General features: G+C 39.9%; 3 protein-coding genes across 4 annotated transcripts; all 3 read right to left on the bottom strand.

Annotated features, from left to right (window-relative positions):
* Positions 1-158: 158 nt before the first annotated feature.
* Positions 159-1,355, bottom strand: LOC123320095. The gene is made up of 3 exons (XM_044907268.1): positions 1,071-1,355; positions 808-963; positions 159-752 (listed from the first exon to the last, which is right to left on the bottom strand). The coding sequence occupies exons 1-3, from the start codon at positions 1,317-1,319 to the stop codon at positions 231-233; spliced, it is 927 nt and encodes a 308-aa protein (XP_044763203.1). The 5' UTR covers positions 1,320-1,355; the 3' UTR covers positions 159-230.
* Positions 1,356-3,001: 1,646 nt separating this feature from the next.
* Positions 3,002-9,769, bottom strand: LOC123320344 (putative ankyrin repeat protein RF_0381). Of its 2 annotated transcripts, XM_044907642.1 has the most exons (3): positions 9,354-9,769; positions 9,044-9,297; positions 3,002-5,204 (listed from the first exon to the last, which is right to left on the bottom strand). In XM_044907642.1, exons 2-3 carry the CDS (start codon positions 9,240-9,242, stop codon positions 3,931-3,933), a joined length of 1,473 nt encoding a protein of 490 aa, XP_044763577.1. In that variant the 5' UTR covers positions 9,243-9,297; positions 9,354-9,769; the 3' UTR covers positions 3,002-3,930. The 2 variants fall into 2 exon arrangements, with proteins under 2 accessions (XP_044763577.1, XP_044763576.1); XM_044907641.1 differs by having other exon boundaries at positions 9,044-9,769.
* A 1,263-nt stretch (positions 9,770-11,032) lies between these two features.
* Positions 11,033-14,056, bottom strand: LOC123320827 (phosphatidylinositol 5-phosphate 4-kinase type-2 alpha). Its single transcript, XM_044908267.1, has 7 exons — positions 13,728-14,056; positions 13,572-13,669; positions 13,405-13,515; positions 12,971-13,349; positions 12,811-12,913; positions 12,550-12,744; positions 11,033-12,486 (listed from the first exon to the last, which is right to left on the bottom strand). Exons 1-7 carry the CDS (start codon positions 13,860-13,862, stop codon positions 12,251-12,253), a joined length of 1,257 nt encoding a protein of 418 aa, XP_044764202.1. The 5' UTR covers positions 13,863-14,056; the 3' UTR covers positions 11,033-12,250.
* Between the last annotated feature and the right edge of the window lie 255 nt (positions 14,057-14,311).

Raw genomic sequence — 14,311 nt, 5'->3', positions numbered from 1 at the left:
TGTGATGGCCTTGCTAGAAATATTTTCAGTTTTCTTTGCGCGCAAAATTTTTTCACGTATTTCAAGAAGATATGGAATTTCATATATTCTTGACGCAATTCAAACATTTCACCTTTCAAACAACAATATTCAGAAATGGATGCAATTCAAAGACAAACTTGTACTTGTAACATATATTAAAATTTTTTCAGTATTCAGCTCTACTCCTAATATTCACAAAATCAATAAGTTTACCTATCGATTTTACCCAATACATAACCGATAAAGATCAAACAGAAAGAAAAGCCAATAATGAGCTTCGTCCTATTATCTTCCAAACCACCTTGACCATCATCAACAACTAAATTAAGCTCTTCTGGTAGTTTACTTTCCACTGAACGTTCAAAGCTTATGGAGTCAAGAGAACTGAATAATTTCTTATTTTCCTCCTGTAAATCCGCAAGCTTATCGCATATTTCTGCTTGTTTCTTGGCTACAGTTTGAATAATCTCAGGATCCATTGCACCATATAAACTTTCTAATTTGTTATCTATAAACATCTTGAGGTCATGTTTACGAAGTGTTGTATATGTAAATGCCAAAAATGAACCAGTAATACTCAGTATAATACCAAAATATTTGGTATATTCCATTTGAGATCGGTATTTCTCATGAGAATCTCTGACTGCATTGGAATATGCAGTAAACAGATCTCTCTCTGCCTTATCATATTCTTGGAATGATAAATTAACTTCATGTTCTAATTTCAATAACTGTGAATGAACAAGCATTAATAACTCGTTAAAACAGATTATCTTGATTGTTTACCTCAGTTTCTTCCTTCATCAACTTGAAGTACTTATCAGGTTCTTCTTGTCTTTTGATTGCTTGCAGTTCATCTTGTAAGTGATAAGATTTTTTTCTTATCTCGCTTAGCTGAGCTCCTATTTCTCTTCTTTTCTCCTGAGTAACTAATAGCTTTTCCTGAGGAAAAAATTTATTAATTTCACAAACACCTCCGTTTGTTTACTCCTGTTATGACATGCAAAAATCAATATTTCTTGAAATTAATAAAATATCCAAGAACTCACCTGAAGTAGGATAACTCTATCTTGAAACTGTTTGACTTCATCTAGTCCTAAAACCCGGGTGTACCATTGATTAATACTGATTATATTTTTATATAAGCTATCTTTCACTCCTGTTGCGTCTATTTTGGAAGAAATATTATCGATTGTTTTACTATATCTTGGATCCTGAATGGCTCTTCTAAAGTTATTCCTTAGAATATCCGTAAAACTCAGTTTATTTTGTAAGAAAAAATTTTTTGAAAGTCGCATTCTAGCTGACTTAACCTATAAATTTGAATTTGACGTGTTGCTCAAAGAAATGTATAGATTTTTTTTCTATGATTGCATATTAGCTGTACAGGGTGTTTACTGAAGATGCGGACATCCATACATAAAATTAAAAAGCAAGGGTTATTTCTTTGAAATTATCGATGTATTGATAGTATTCCATTATTCCTAACAAAAAAAAAAGTTACTCGTATACGGTTATTTATTTGTTAGGAATAATGATAGACTATTATAACTACAACTTTTTTTGATATTATTGTGAGTCGTCAAGCAGAGCAGGAAGTCTAGATTGCAGAACAGGAATAAATAGAATTCTGAAAAAAATCAGCGCAAAATTTCAGTACCGAAAAAAATATATTTTTATTCTTTTTGTAGAGAGCCTTTATCATATTTTCATTATTTATAATGTCGGAATGTCTGGATATTATCGGAATAGGCTGACATATCCTTTCACGATTGTTTCATTCACAGAAAATTGGAATAATATTGGTGGTAGTTATCAGTTGCGCATTTTTCATTTATAAATTATGAAAATTTAATGTATGAAAAAAGGACATAAAGATAAGATGATACACCTTGGTAGGTATAAAAGAAGTCTGACGAGAAATGTTGTCAGTAATTCACTCAACATGAAGATCATTCCAATTTTTGGTGAGTAGCAAATACTTCAAAGTAGAACAGAGTGAAAAATTCATAATTTCCTTCAAGCGATGTTCAAAATGTTTATGTTTCTGAAAAAGAAATAGTAATACCTATAAGTATTGCAGGTATCAAGTTTTTTTCCTCTACCAATGATCATTTTTCCTCAGACAAACGATTTTTAAAACATTATCGAGACTCAAACTTCAATTTAAATTTAAAATTTCCAGCAGTCTTCCTCTTCATCGCAGCCTTTTTAGAAAGAACAAGGGCAGCTGAAGCAGACATAATCGATGATACAGGTATGAAACAACATTTTACTAATAAAATTATGCGGGAAGATTAAACAGACATTAATAGTATGTTCCTGGTATAAATAAAAGCTGCGTAGCTCTAATCTTTTGGGAATCGAAAATATGCAATCAATTTCTTCTTCTGTCACTCAATCCCATCGAATTTTGTTTACCTCCATGTTTTTTTTCAACTCGATATTTTCAACACTTATCTAGATATCCAACCAAGGGGCATGATGGGTGCGGTCTTGGGAATGATGAAAGAAATGATGGATATGATGTCACCAGATGAGGCAACAGGAGCTGAAGGTACTGATATTGCTACTGATGATCCTAACGGCGATACTCCACCACCTCCAGAATAATAATCAAACTAGGACGAAACAAGATCACCCAACAACACCCACCAGACTCATGAATTTACTTGACGATTCCAAAAACTGCCCACTTTTTGTTGTTGTAATTTCCGAATAAAAAAACTGCAAATTAGTACAATATGACTTCAAGAGCGAAATATTCCAAATCCAAATAATCCTCCAATTCATTGGACACTCCTATCCAAGACAAGTAATTATTAAAATAATGAATGAAATGAATTATTTTTTAGTACATACATTGACCAAGGAGGGCTAATATCGTAAGGTGAAAAATTTCGATTCAAGTTTGAAACAGCCATTTGGTACTCTCCGATATTAAGAATAAAATCATTGAACCTTACCCCCATTCGTTCACTCCAATTTGACTCTCTTATCCACTTCGGTAGTCGTACAAATCTCATCCTTAGGCCTATCGCGCGAACCAATGAATCCTTTCTCATAGCCCTCCTGTGATGGAAGAAGAAAATTTACAATTAGGTATGGGTATGCGAATTTTTTCACCAAAAGAAATGATTATACCAAAGTGTAAAAAATTTATTCGGAATTTGTTACAATATAAATATCTATTATAGGTGGTAAGCATAAAACATCATTCATAAATAAACAATATATGAATAACTAAGATGTAATTACTATATAAATAAAAATTCAGGGACAATAATGAAGTAGTTTAAGTACAAAGTAAATCACAAGACGAAAGATGTTACTAATCAACATTAATAACAATACAAAATATGATGGCATACATAAGTGAAGGTTTTAATGATGTAACAAACCTGTACATACAAAAATAAATTCTCTCTTTAGTTGTCATTTGCAAAGATCACCGGTATTGTGAAGATTTTTCTTCATATAAAGTTCATTTCAAGCGTATTCGGAAATTAAGTGAAGCTTCGACTGTTAGTCTTCAGGAAGTCTTCATGGAAGACACAGTGTTCCTCGTAGGTTCTGATAGGCAAGCCCAAGAATAGATACAGAGTGACTCATGAAGAAGCCTTGAAAGGCAACCGAAGAATCCAAAGAATAACAGCTTTCTTCTTCCATTATTGAGCCTCCAATATTGTACAGGGTGTTTACTGAAGCAAAAATACAGGCGATTTGCGCTGTTTCTAAGGAAAATGTTCTGAAATGGTAGAATAACTGACGATTTTTTCAAAATAGTAGTTGTGATTCCTTGTCAACAACATCTTTATTGAACACTCTGCATGTACTCGTATACTTTTTGTTATTCCCAACTTTCCTAGCCCCAAAAGTCCATCGCGGCGACTACAAACACCTCCAACCTTACAGGTTGAGACACTGCGTGACCTCCGTAGGGTGCAACGTTTCGGAATCAATCGACCAGGCGTCCTCCGGAACCGGCCTCTCGAAGAACCGATTCAACTTCTCCAAATCCCTAACCGGGACGTAAGTCACCAGCACCTTGATGCAATACGCGTTGAGCTTGGTGTACCTTTCGAAGAACTCCACGCCCACCCTCTCCGCCTTGCCCCTCCTTACCGCCTCCCTATACCTGGTCGTCAGATCCAGACTGTACCTCCTGAAAGTCTTGTAGGATCGATCGACGGTCGCGCGCAACTCCTCGCCCTCGACGTGCTGGGCGGACGCGTACGCCGGCAAACTGAGCAGTTGGAAGAGGGTGAACGACACACCCTCCGCCACTTTGGTCTCGGCCATGAGTCGCAGTTCCTCCCTGCACGACTCCAGGTACTCCAGCAATTCCACGGAATCCTCTATGGTCCTCATCAGGACTGGGGTGAATTCGTATTTACCCGCGTGTTCTTTGACGGCGTAATACTTGATTATATCGCGGGCGATGTCGGCGTTGTTGATGAAGGCGTAGAAGCCGAAGGCGGAAATACCACGGTTATCTGGTATATCCACGCGGGCTCCCTCCTCCATCATGGCCGTCAGAAAGGGGTTGTGCACCCCGCGCTGGGCCGACACGTGCAAGGCCGTGTAACCGTCGAAATTCTGAGCGTTGGGGTCAGTGCCGTTCCTTATGAGCATCGCGGCCAACTTGGACGCCGGATAGGGCCTGGTGGAAGAGTACGACCACGCCAAACTGTGCAAGGGGGTGTTGCCCGCGTTATCCCTGGCCATCGTGTCGCACCCCTTGCTCAGCATCTTCTCGCAAATGGACACGCTGTCCGCCCTCTTGTACATGAACTGGTGCAGCGGAGTCCTGCCGTTTTCATTGACAGCTGACAGGTCGACGTCGTACTCCAGGAGGACGTGGATGTGGCGGTGGCAGTGCTTGAAGTTGAGGGCCCAGTGAATAACGGTCTCGCCGTGGTCGTTGGCGGCGTTCACGTCGGCGCCGTGCTCCAGCAGCATCTTCACCACGTCGCTGTCGCTCTGGGTGACGGCCAGGTGCAGGGGGCTGAAGCCGAAGTCCATGGTGGCGTTGACGTTCGCGCCCTTCTCGATCAGGTACGCGAGCACTTCCAGGTTGCCGCGCTGGGCGGCGCAGTGCATCGCCGTTTTTCTGCGCACGAACTCGATGGGTTGGTCCAGGTCGGTCACGTGTTCCAGGAGGGTGATGGCGATTTCCCTCACTGAAAAATACGGAGAGGTTACAGGGTGGGTTTTCCTAAGGGCTAGGCAGAGAAAAGCTAAGGCAAAGGGGGTGAGATGTACACTGCTCGAAAATTGAAGTGGATCATTTGTGTATGTCTAAAAATATACACGCTTTTGTTTTAGGAGAAGGTAGAACTGGTCAAAATAAAGCGTTTTACCAAAAATCAACCATGCAAAATTTTCAAAATGATAAAATTGAGAAAAGAATTGAAAATGATTACTGAAATACATCCCAATACGACCCTAGATAATTTGTTATCTAAATTATCGCAAAGCAATGGGATCTTGCGATGACTTACTCAACCATATTCTTTCGTTTAGGATATTAGCCTGTTCGATTTTTACTTAGAATTGCTGATTTTTCTCATTATTCAGTAACGATTTTATGAAATGGCTTATTTCTATACCAACTGACAGAAAAATACCTAAAACCAAGGTTAAAAAAATAGAATATTAGTTCAAAATCTCACCAATAAAATTCGTCTAAGTTAATCACAATAGCCATCCTGTTCGAACCCCCCAACAATCGTCGTAAAAATGGGATGAAATAGGGCAATAATAATAATAATAGCACTTCGTCAACATCAGCGCTTTCAATGAACTGTCTCAATTTTCGACACTTTTTTCAGCCCAAATCGCGCTATACAACAACCTGATGCAACTAGGTTGTAGCATGTTGATGCAACCTAGTTGCATCAGGTTGTTGTATAGCGCGATCAGATAGACTCGGAAGTACTGAACCATTCCAATGAATGGCTGGACAATTCCATTCCCTACTCTAAATTTAATGTAATTTTGTCGAACTTCTACGGGTTGTAGCTCCAGCCATTGATTGTGTGTGCGTGTGTCGTGTGTCGAGTGTCTAGTGTCGAGTGTCTAGTGTCTAGTGTCGAGTGTCGAGTGTCGAGTGTCCAGTGTCGAGTGTCGAGTGTCGAGTGTCGAGTGTCAAGTGTCGAGTGTCAAGTGTCGAGTGTCAAGTGTCGAGTGTCAAGTGTCGAGTGTCGAGTGTCAAGTGTCGAGTGTCGAGTGTCCAGTGTCGAGTGTCTAGTGTCAAGTGTCGTGTGTCGAGTGTCCAGTGTCGAGTGTCTAGTGTCCAGTGTCGAGTGTCGAGTGTCAAGTGTCGAGTGTCGAGTGTCGAGTGTCGAGTGTCGAGTGTCAAGTGTCGAGTGTCTAGTGTCGTGTGTCGTGTGTCGAGTGTCAAGTGTCGAGTGTCGAGTGTCAAGTGTCGAGTGTCAAGTGTCGAGTGTCAAGTGTCGAGTGTCGAGTGTCAAGTGTCGAGTGTCAAGTGTCGAGTGTCGAATGTCTAGTGTCTAGTGTCTAGAGTCTAGTGTCTAGTGTCTAGAGTCAAGTGTCGAGTGTCGAGTGTCAAGTGTCGTGTGTCGAGTGTCCAGTGTCGAGTGTCTAGTGTCAAGTGTCGAGTGTCGAGTGTCAAGTGTCGAGTGTCAAGTGTCGAGTGTCCAGTGTCGAGTGTCGAGTGTCAAGTGTCGAGTGTCTAGTGTCAAGTGTCGAGTGTCGTGTGTCGAGTGTCAAGTGTCGGGTGTCGTGTGTCGAGTGTCTAGTGTCGAGTGTCTAGTGTCTAGTGTCTAGAGTCGAGTGTCAAGTGTCGAGTGTCGAGTGTCAAGTGTCGAGTGTCGAGTGTCAAGTGTCGAGTGTCGAGTGTCTAGTGTCTAGTGTCTAATGTCTAGTGTCGAGTGTCGAGTGTCGAGTGTCAAGTGTCGTGTGTCGAGTGTCCAGTGTCGAGTGTCGAGTGTCCAGTGTCGAGTGTCTAGTGTCGAGTGTCGAGTGTCAAGTGTCGAGTGTCGAGTGTCGAGTGTCGAGTGTCAAGTGTCGAGTGTCTAGTGTCAAGTGTCGAGTGTCGAGTGTCAAGTGTCGAGTGTCAAGTGTCGAGTGTCCAGTGTCGAGTGTCGAGTGTCAAGTGTCGAGTGTCTAGTGTCAAGTGTCGAGTGTCGTGTGTCGAGTGTCAAGTGTCGGGTGTCGTGTGTCGAGTGTCTAGTGTCGAGTGTCTAGTGTCTAGTGTCTAGAGTCGAGTGTCAAGTGTCGAGTGTCAAGTGTCGAGTGTCGAGTGTCAAGTGTCGAGTGTCGAGTGTCTAGTGTCTAGTGTCTAATGTCTAGTGTCGAGTGTCGAGTGTCGAGTGTCGAGTGTCTAGTGTCGAGTGTCGAGTGTCGAGTGTCAAGTGTCGAGTGTCGAGTGTCGAGTGTCGAGTGTCAAGTGTCGAGTGTCTAGTGTCTAGTGTCAAGTGTCAAGTGTCGAGTGTCGAGTGTCAAGTGTCGAGTGTCGAGTGTCTAGTGTCTAGTGTCTAATGTCTAGTGTCGAGTGTCGAGTGTCGAGTGTCAAGTGTCGTGTGTCGAGTGTCCAGTGTCGAGTGTCGAGTGTCCAGTGTCGAGTGTCTAGTGTCGAGTGTCGAGTGTCAAGTGTCGAGTGTCGAGTGTCGAGTGTCGAGTGTCAAGTGTCGAGTGTCTAGTGTCTAGTGTCAAGTGTCGAGTGTCGAGTGTCGAGTGTCAAGTGTCGAGTGTCTAGTGTCAAGTGTCGTGTGTCGAGTGTCCAGTGTCGAGTGTCTAGTGTCGAGTGTCGAGTGTCAAGTGTCGAGTGTCGAGTGTCGAGTGTCGAGTGTCAAGTGTCGAGTGTCTAGTGTCAAGTGTCGAGTGTCGTGTGTCGAGTGTCGAGTGTCGTGTGTCGAGTGTCAAGTGTCGAGTGTCAAGTGTCGAGTGTCAAGTGTCGAGTGTCAAGTGTCGAGTGTCGAGTGTCAAGTGTCGAGTGTCAAGTGTCGAGTGTCGAATGTCTAGTGTCTAGTGTCTAGAGTCTAGTGTCTAGTGTCTAGAGTCAAGTGTCGAGTGTCGAGTGTCGAGTGTCAAGTGTCGTGTGTCGAGTGTCAAGTGTCGAGTGTCAAGTGTCGAGTGTCAAGTGTCGAGAGTCGAGTGTCCAGTGTCGAGTGTCAAGTGTCGAGTGTCGAGTGTCGAGTGTCAAGTGTCGTGTGTCGAGTGTCCAGTGTCTAGTGTCGAGTGTCGAGTGTCGAGTGTCAAGTGTCGTGTGTCGAGTGTCCAGTGTCGAGTGTCTAGTGTCTAGTGTCTAATGTCTAGTGTCGAGTGTCGAGTGTCGAGTGTCAAGTGTCGTGTGTCGAGTGTCCAGTGTCGAGTGTCTATTGTCAAGTGTCGAGTGTCGAGTGTCAAGTGTCGAGTGTCGAGTGTCGAGTGTCGAGTGTCAAGTGTCGAGTGTCTAGTGTCTAGTGTCTAATGTCTAGTGTCTAGTGTCGAGTGTCAAGTGTCGAGTGTCAAGTGTCGAGTGTCAAGTGTCGAGTGCGTGTGTGTGAGCAATACTGAAAGTTTGATTCAAGTGCAAAAGGTTCGCTTTCTTCCGCATATCCACTTCAATTTTTGAGCTGTGTTTATGCTCAGGACCGGAGCAATTTAATTAATACTTCGATTTTGAATGGTGAAAGTTGGAGTATTTCCGATCGATTATTATGAATAGAACCTTTGTGAAATTTGCATGGGATATTCATTATCGGAGCACAGCCAAATACACTTTGAAAATTGAAATCACAAAGAAGAGCCTGGATCTCGTGAGGATTCTCACAGTGTGAACCAAAAATTGTGGAGTACGCTACTGGACGTGACTCCTGAATAATATCGAATCCACGTGTTGTAAGTAATCGAGGTTAAAACATTCAAGGGACGTCCTATATATGCAATGAACATGGAATAAATTAACTCTACCAATAAAATGTACATAGTATCCTTGGCTCTATACAGAGATTATAGAGTTATTAACTCTATAATCTTTAGTTTTTCGATTCAACGATGTATTCCAAAAACTCACCATCTTTATCGATGCAAACATAAAGTGTCGATTCCCGGTTTGGGTGAGGGAGCACAGGATTGGCACCATAAGATAGGAGAAGGTTCAACACTTTCATAGCTCTGCTGATGGACGTCCGCCTGCATACCCATCTCATGAAAACGCCATCCACATCGATAGTTTTGTGTTTTCTTTCCAGGAAGTCTTTGAGACTGTCCATCGGCCAATGATCGACAACATAGTCGATATAATCATCCCTCGACCGAAAACAAGATCTAAAAAACAGCTTCGAACGAATATAATTCAACATTTCACTGAAACTTCAACGCACCATTCACTTTGATCACTGTAAACCGAAAATATTTGGGAAAAAAATGGAACTGTTTGGTCTGTTTACGTCGTGCTCTGACAGATAATCTCGGGCCAAATTTGGGGTTGAATGGGAAGGGACCCTCCGTCGTCGAGCAGGTAATTCTCATTGGGTGACGGGACCGAAATGGAGAACGGACGAAACAAACAAGAATAATTTCGTCAGTAATTTTGAAAAACTGGGCGAAATTCATTGTCCGGAAAAATTTAAACGGTTTGTAACGACGGCCGAATTAAAATCGTCCATAAATGATAGAAATGGAATTCCTTATATACGATTTTTCTGGTAAAATTCGAATGGCAAGACGAAAACATTAGATAGGATTAGAATTGTTGATAATCATCATTATATTCCAATTACGAAACCGGAAATGCAGAAAATACCTACATATATGAGTGAAGTGTGCCCATTTGAAGAAAAAATTCTGAGAAATTTCAATATGTAGTAAAAGTTCGACCCAATTCAAGACAAAAGATGATCCTTAAATAATTTAATCAGTATCGAAAATGCGCATCTAGAGATTGTTAGACAACCAACCATACATCTCTAATGAAATTTCCGGAGCAAGATTAATGAGTAACTCTCCAGAGACTCTCAGAACTCTCTGATCTTTGATTGAAATCAGTTGAAAAATAGAATTTTTGTCATTTTATTCCATTGGGCTCATTTTGGTTTGTGCTGAACCCTTATATCTTTTATTGAAGCATTGTGTATACTTATAAATCAATGCTTATACTGTAGAATGCTCCATAATTCTTTTTTGGGCCAGGAAAATTATTCAAACTTTTAAACCAACCCCAAACCATCAAGTATTAACCCCTAAAAAAAATTGGTTGTCCACTGAGGGGATCTCGAGAACTATAAGAGCTAGTTTTCAGAGAATCAAAGAATGGCGTAGCCTCCTACGATTCTTCGTTTTCTAGTTATAATCAAAAAATGAGATTTTGACCAAAGATTATCGAGTTAACCTAACTCTATAATCTTTGATTTTGACGATTTCTAAAAGCCCTCATAAATTTTTGTCTTTGAAGTTGCATATCTGAAACTTGAACCTTCTACAGGCACTTTCTTAAGTTGAATCTACTGACGAGCACGAAATTTTTTTTATTTTCGAATCATCACGCGAACTTTCGTCTTTTTAAACGCAAACTTGTCAGTAGATCCTACGTAAACAAGTGCCTAAGAAGGTTCAGTTTCAGATCTGTAACTTCAAAGACAAAAAAGTTACGAGAACTTTTCGAAATCGTCATAATCTAATTTTTTTTTGCTAATAACTCAAAAACGATGGACCGTAGGAGGCTACGGTTCTCACCATTCTTTGTTTCTGTGACAAAGAGCCAGGAAAAAGTCATCGGTTTTGCTCCAGCTATTCTACTTTCCGAGATCCCCCAACTGGACATCGAATTTGAGACATCCTGTACAGTTAATCGAAAAAACCAAGATTTTCGATTGAAAATGTATGGTGCAAAATCAACTAATTAATGATTACTAGTTTCATTTATCAAAAAATTCCAAAATGCGTTGTATTTATCAAAAAATTTCAAAATGTGTTGTAATTTTAGATTATCAGAGGTTATTTTTTTTTTTTCACTGTGTAGTGACATAACAGAAATACCTTGACAAAAATGGACAAGTCCACCTCGATGAAATATATTTTATTGGCTTATATCAAAAAGACAATAAAAACTGAAACATCCTTATAATGATATGAAATTAAAACATATATAAAGCTTTCTGTAACGACATAAAAATATTTTACATATTGCATTAACACACACATCTCAACTCTCATGACGGCGTCATTCCCAAGCTGGAGACTCGATTCGAAAATGCCCTCCTGATAATTTCCATTACAATTTTACAATCCTAAGACACGATAAGGCTGTACAAAGTTTTACACACGAAAATCTACAATTTTTTACCCTGCCAAAAAAAGGTTCGATATACCCATCTCCAAACTGCCAGAAATTCCCGGTAGGCTTTTCACACTTCGGCCAAACTAAACAGAAATGTCAGTGTTAACCTCCGGTCCCTACCAAACCAATCTGTGTACTCGTCAATCTCATCCTGGAGATATCCAAAGACCAACAACAACAACAACGAAACTCATCAAATGAAACAAACCCAAAAAGTTAGAGAACATGAACTACCAACACACACACGATAATATGTAACTACGATACTTCATAAAGATTATTTTGAGATAGAAAAACAGTTATAAATACAGCAGATTCTTGAGTGTAGGCTCCTTAGACTTCGGCGGTTAAACGTTGCGATATAAAATCGAAAAATTCCTTCCCAGTGCACATAGAAAAACTACCCGGTGAGTATTCAAAATAGTGTGAGAGTTTAGAAGCAGTACAGAATCGATGAAGTTGGTGATAAATCATACAATAATAAGTTTATGTAATGGTTCTACATATTTTCAGTGGTACTGATTGCGATCCTCTAGTCGCCCGAAATAATTCAATTTTCGCAAGGAATGCTTCGAGAACGAGTGTAAATACAATTTGTTTAGGCCAAAAAAAAAACACTTTTGAAACTCCCAATATACATATATCGAATCAAATCAAGATAAATTTTTATGCGATTTCTCCCTTCATTCAATTTGGAAATATATGTTCATTACCCACCACTTAAACAGACACCCTTATAATAAGCATGCATACAACTAATATCACTTTTCTCGCACAGTGTGAACCTTTACGATTGAAATATTCGAAGCTCTGCATTTTTTCATTCCGCCAAAAAAATAAAACTCCAGGAAATCTCAAACGAAGAAACGTTAATGGCATATAGAAACGGTCCCAAAACTACTACAAGATCCACACTGTTGTTCTTGGTACCACCAGATAAATTCACTCTATGGCCTTATTCATGAATTCGATAAATCTTTTGGCATACTGTTCCGGATCGCATGTGCTTATACCGTCCACGTTAGAACCGTATTTGACTGTTTTGGCCGCCTTGGCAGCCTGCTTTTTGACGCCGTAATGGGTGAGGACGTCGATAATGGCCACAAAGTATATTTCTTTGACTGGTGCGGAATCGCAACTTGGTATGGCGTAAATGTCCAATTCCGGGATAATACCACCTATAAAATATTCAAGTCAGTGTTGATATTGAAATAAGATATATTGGCATCAAGATTTCTTACCCTCATATTGTAAACTGTGTTCCCTGACGAACTGTGCTATGGCATTTGGGGAATCAGGTGGTGTGGTCATTTCAAAACGTCTTTGGTCAAATCCTGAGCCGCATTCGCTCTCATCGGAATCACCGCAAGGGTGTTCAGCCTCTAGTTCTCTTTCCCTAGCCATCTCCAATTCGCCACGCTCAACTTCGTGAATACCTAAAACGAAAAAATTGCATCCAATATCATCCTAGTGACTAAATATATCAAATTCTTGTTACCTACCCAATAATAGACTGTAATCCATCAGATGCAGTTTAGTCAAAAACTCAACATCGGCAGTCAAAGTTTCCATCAACTTACTTTTGGCCTCTTCTCCGATGTATACCTAAAATCACAAAAAATCCAAGCTCATTCTATGCACAATCTTCAAATCATTATTCACCTTCATCTGTTCATTAACAAAATCGTTATCCTTGTAAGTTGGAAGTTCCTTTTCTCTCTCCTTTTCTGAAGCTTCCCTATCTACAGTGGATCCTTTCAGGTCAAACTTCCTGTGGATGTGTAAATGGTTCGAGAAAACATTCCTTGTAACAACAATATAGTTTTCTACGTTATCAACAGTAAGTCTGTACATCCCTAGGTACTGAGGTAGAAGTGTCTTTCCGTGTCTCTCCACAATATATGGATGGTATTGCTTGAGGAAAGAATGCATTCTTTCGACCTCTTCCGAAGTCAAGGTTTTTATTATGAAGAGTTTGTCAGATGTATGGTAGAATTTAGCACCACTTTTACCAGAAGAATCCTCAGGCAAAGGCTGAGACCTAACAATAATATAACATAATACGATATTTCAAGTATCGAATAAACAATGCGAACCTTGTCAAAGATTCCTTATAATCCAAATCATCAATTCCAAACCTCTCTCGAATATTGCGGAACACCATGGGACAATATTCTTTAACCTTGAAATGAGAGGGCATATTCTCCCTAAAACAAGCATAGCAGTTATAAAACATAGGAGAGGATAATAGGTTTATACGTACTTATTAAAAAGATGGTTATCTATTTTAATTTTGGAATATGCCCTGAAATCATCTGGCAGCAACATGACAGGGATGGTAACATGCATAAGCTCATTTATCTGAAAAACGTTATGATTTATGCAAATTAAGGTGGTATATACGTGACAACATACGTACCGTGTGGTTGATTCCCCACATCAAAACCGATAGAAACGGTTCATTAGCCCTGAAAAGCTTGACTTTTTGGTGTTTCACCCGAAAATGTTTCTTTTTGAGTTTGGACAGTCCCTGTCCTGTACTTGGGAAAGACATGTCGTGTAAAATAATTGCAGCGGTTTCTCGCAATATCCGGTAATCTAGCGATTCATTTTGGATTTCGGTGTTTACTCAGGACACCTAAGTTTTCTTATTTATCTTAATCTTATCAGACAAAAACATTTACCTCTATTTTTTCGTACAGAAACACACCTTCATTGATTAATCGTCGGCTATCTTCGGTTCTGTTATCGCAGCTTTCGGATATCTCCGTTTAGCCGGTAAATACGAAATAACGGGGCGATAAATAATCCCAGATATAACAGAGGCATAAAATAAGAGAAAATATCTTACCAAATACTAAATCGGACAAAAATTAAATACAAATCAAAACAGAATCTTCAATTCAAAGTAACATTTTCACTTCCTTATGAAAAAAAATTAAAAAGAATCAAAACTCTATGACTTGAAACAACAGTTGAAGGGAATCACAAAAATATCATTCG

This window comes from Coccinella septempunctata, chromosome 9, assembly GCF_907165205.1.
Source record: "Coccinella septempunctata chromosome 9, icCocSept1.1, whole genome shotgun sequence".
Classification (NCBI taxonomy): domain Eukaryota; kingdom Metazoa; phylum Arthropoda; class Insecta; order Coleoptera; family Coccinellidae; genus Coccinella; species Coccinella septempunctata.
The sequence above is the reverse complement of the archived record's forward strand: the minus strand, read 5'-3'. Positions and strand labels throughout refer to the sequence as shown.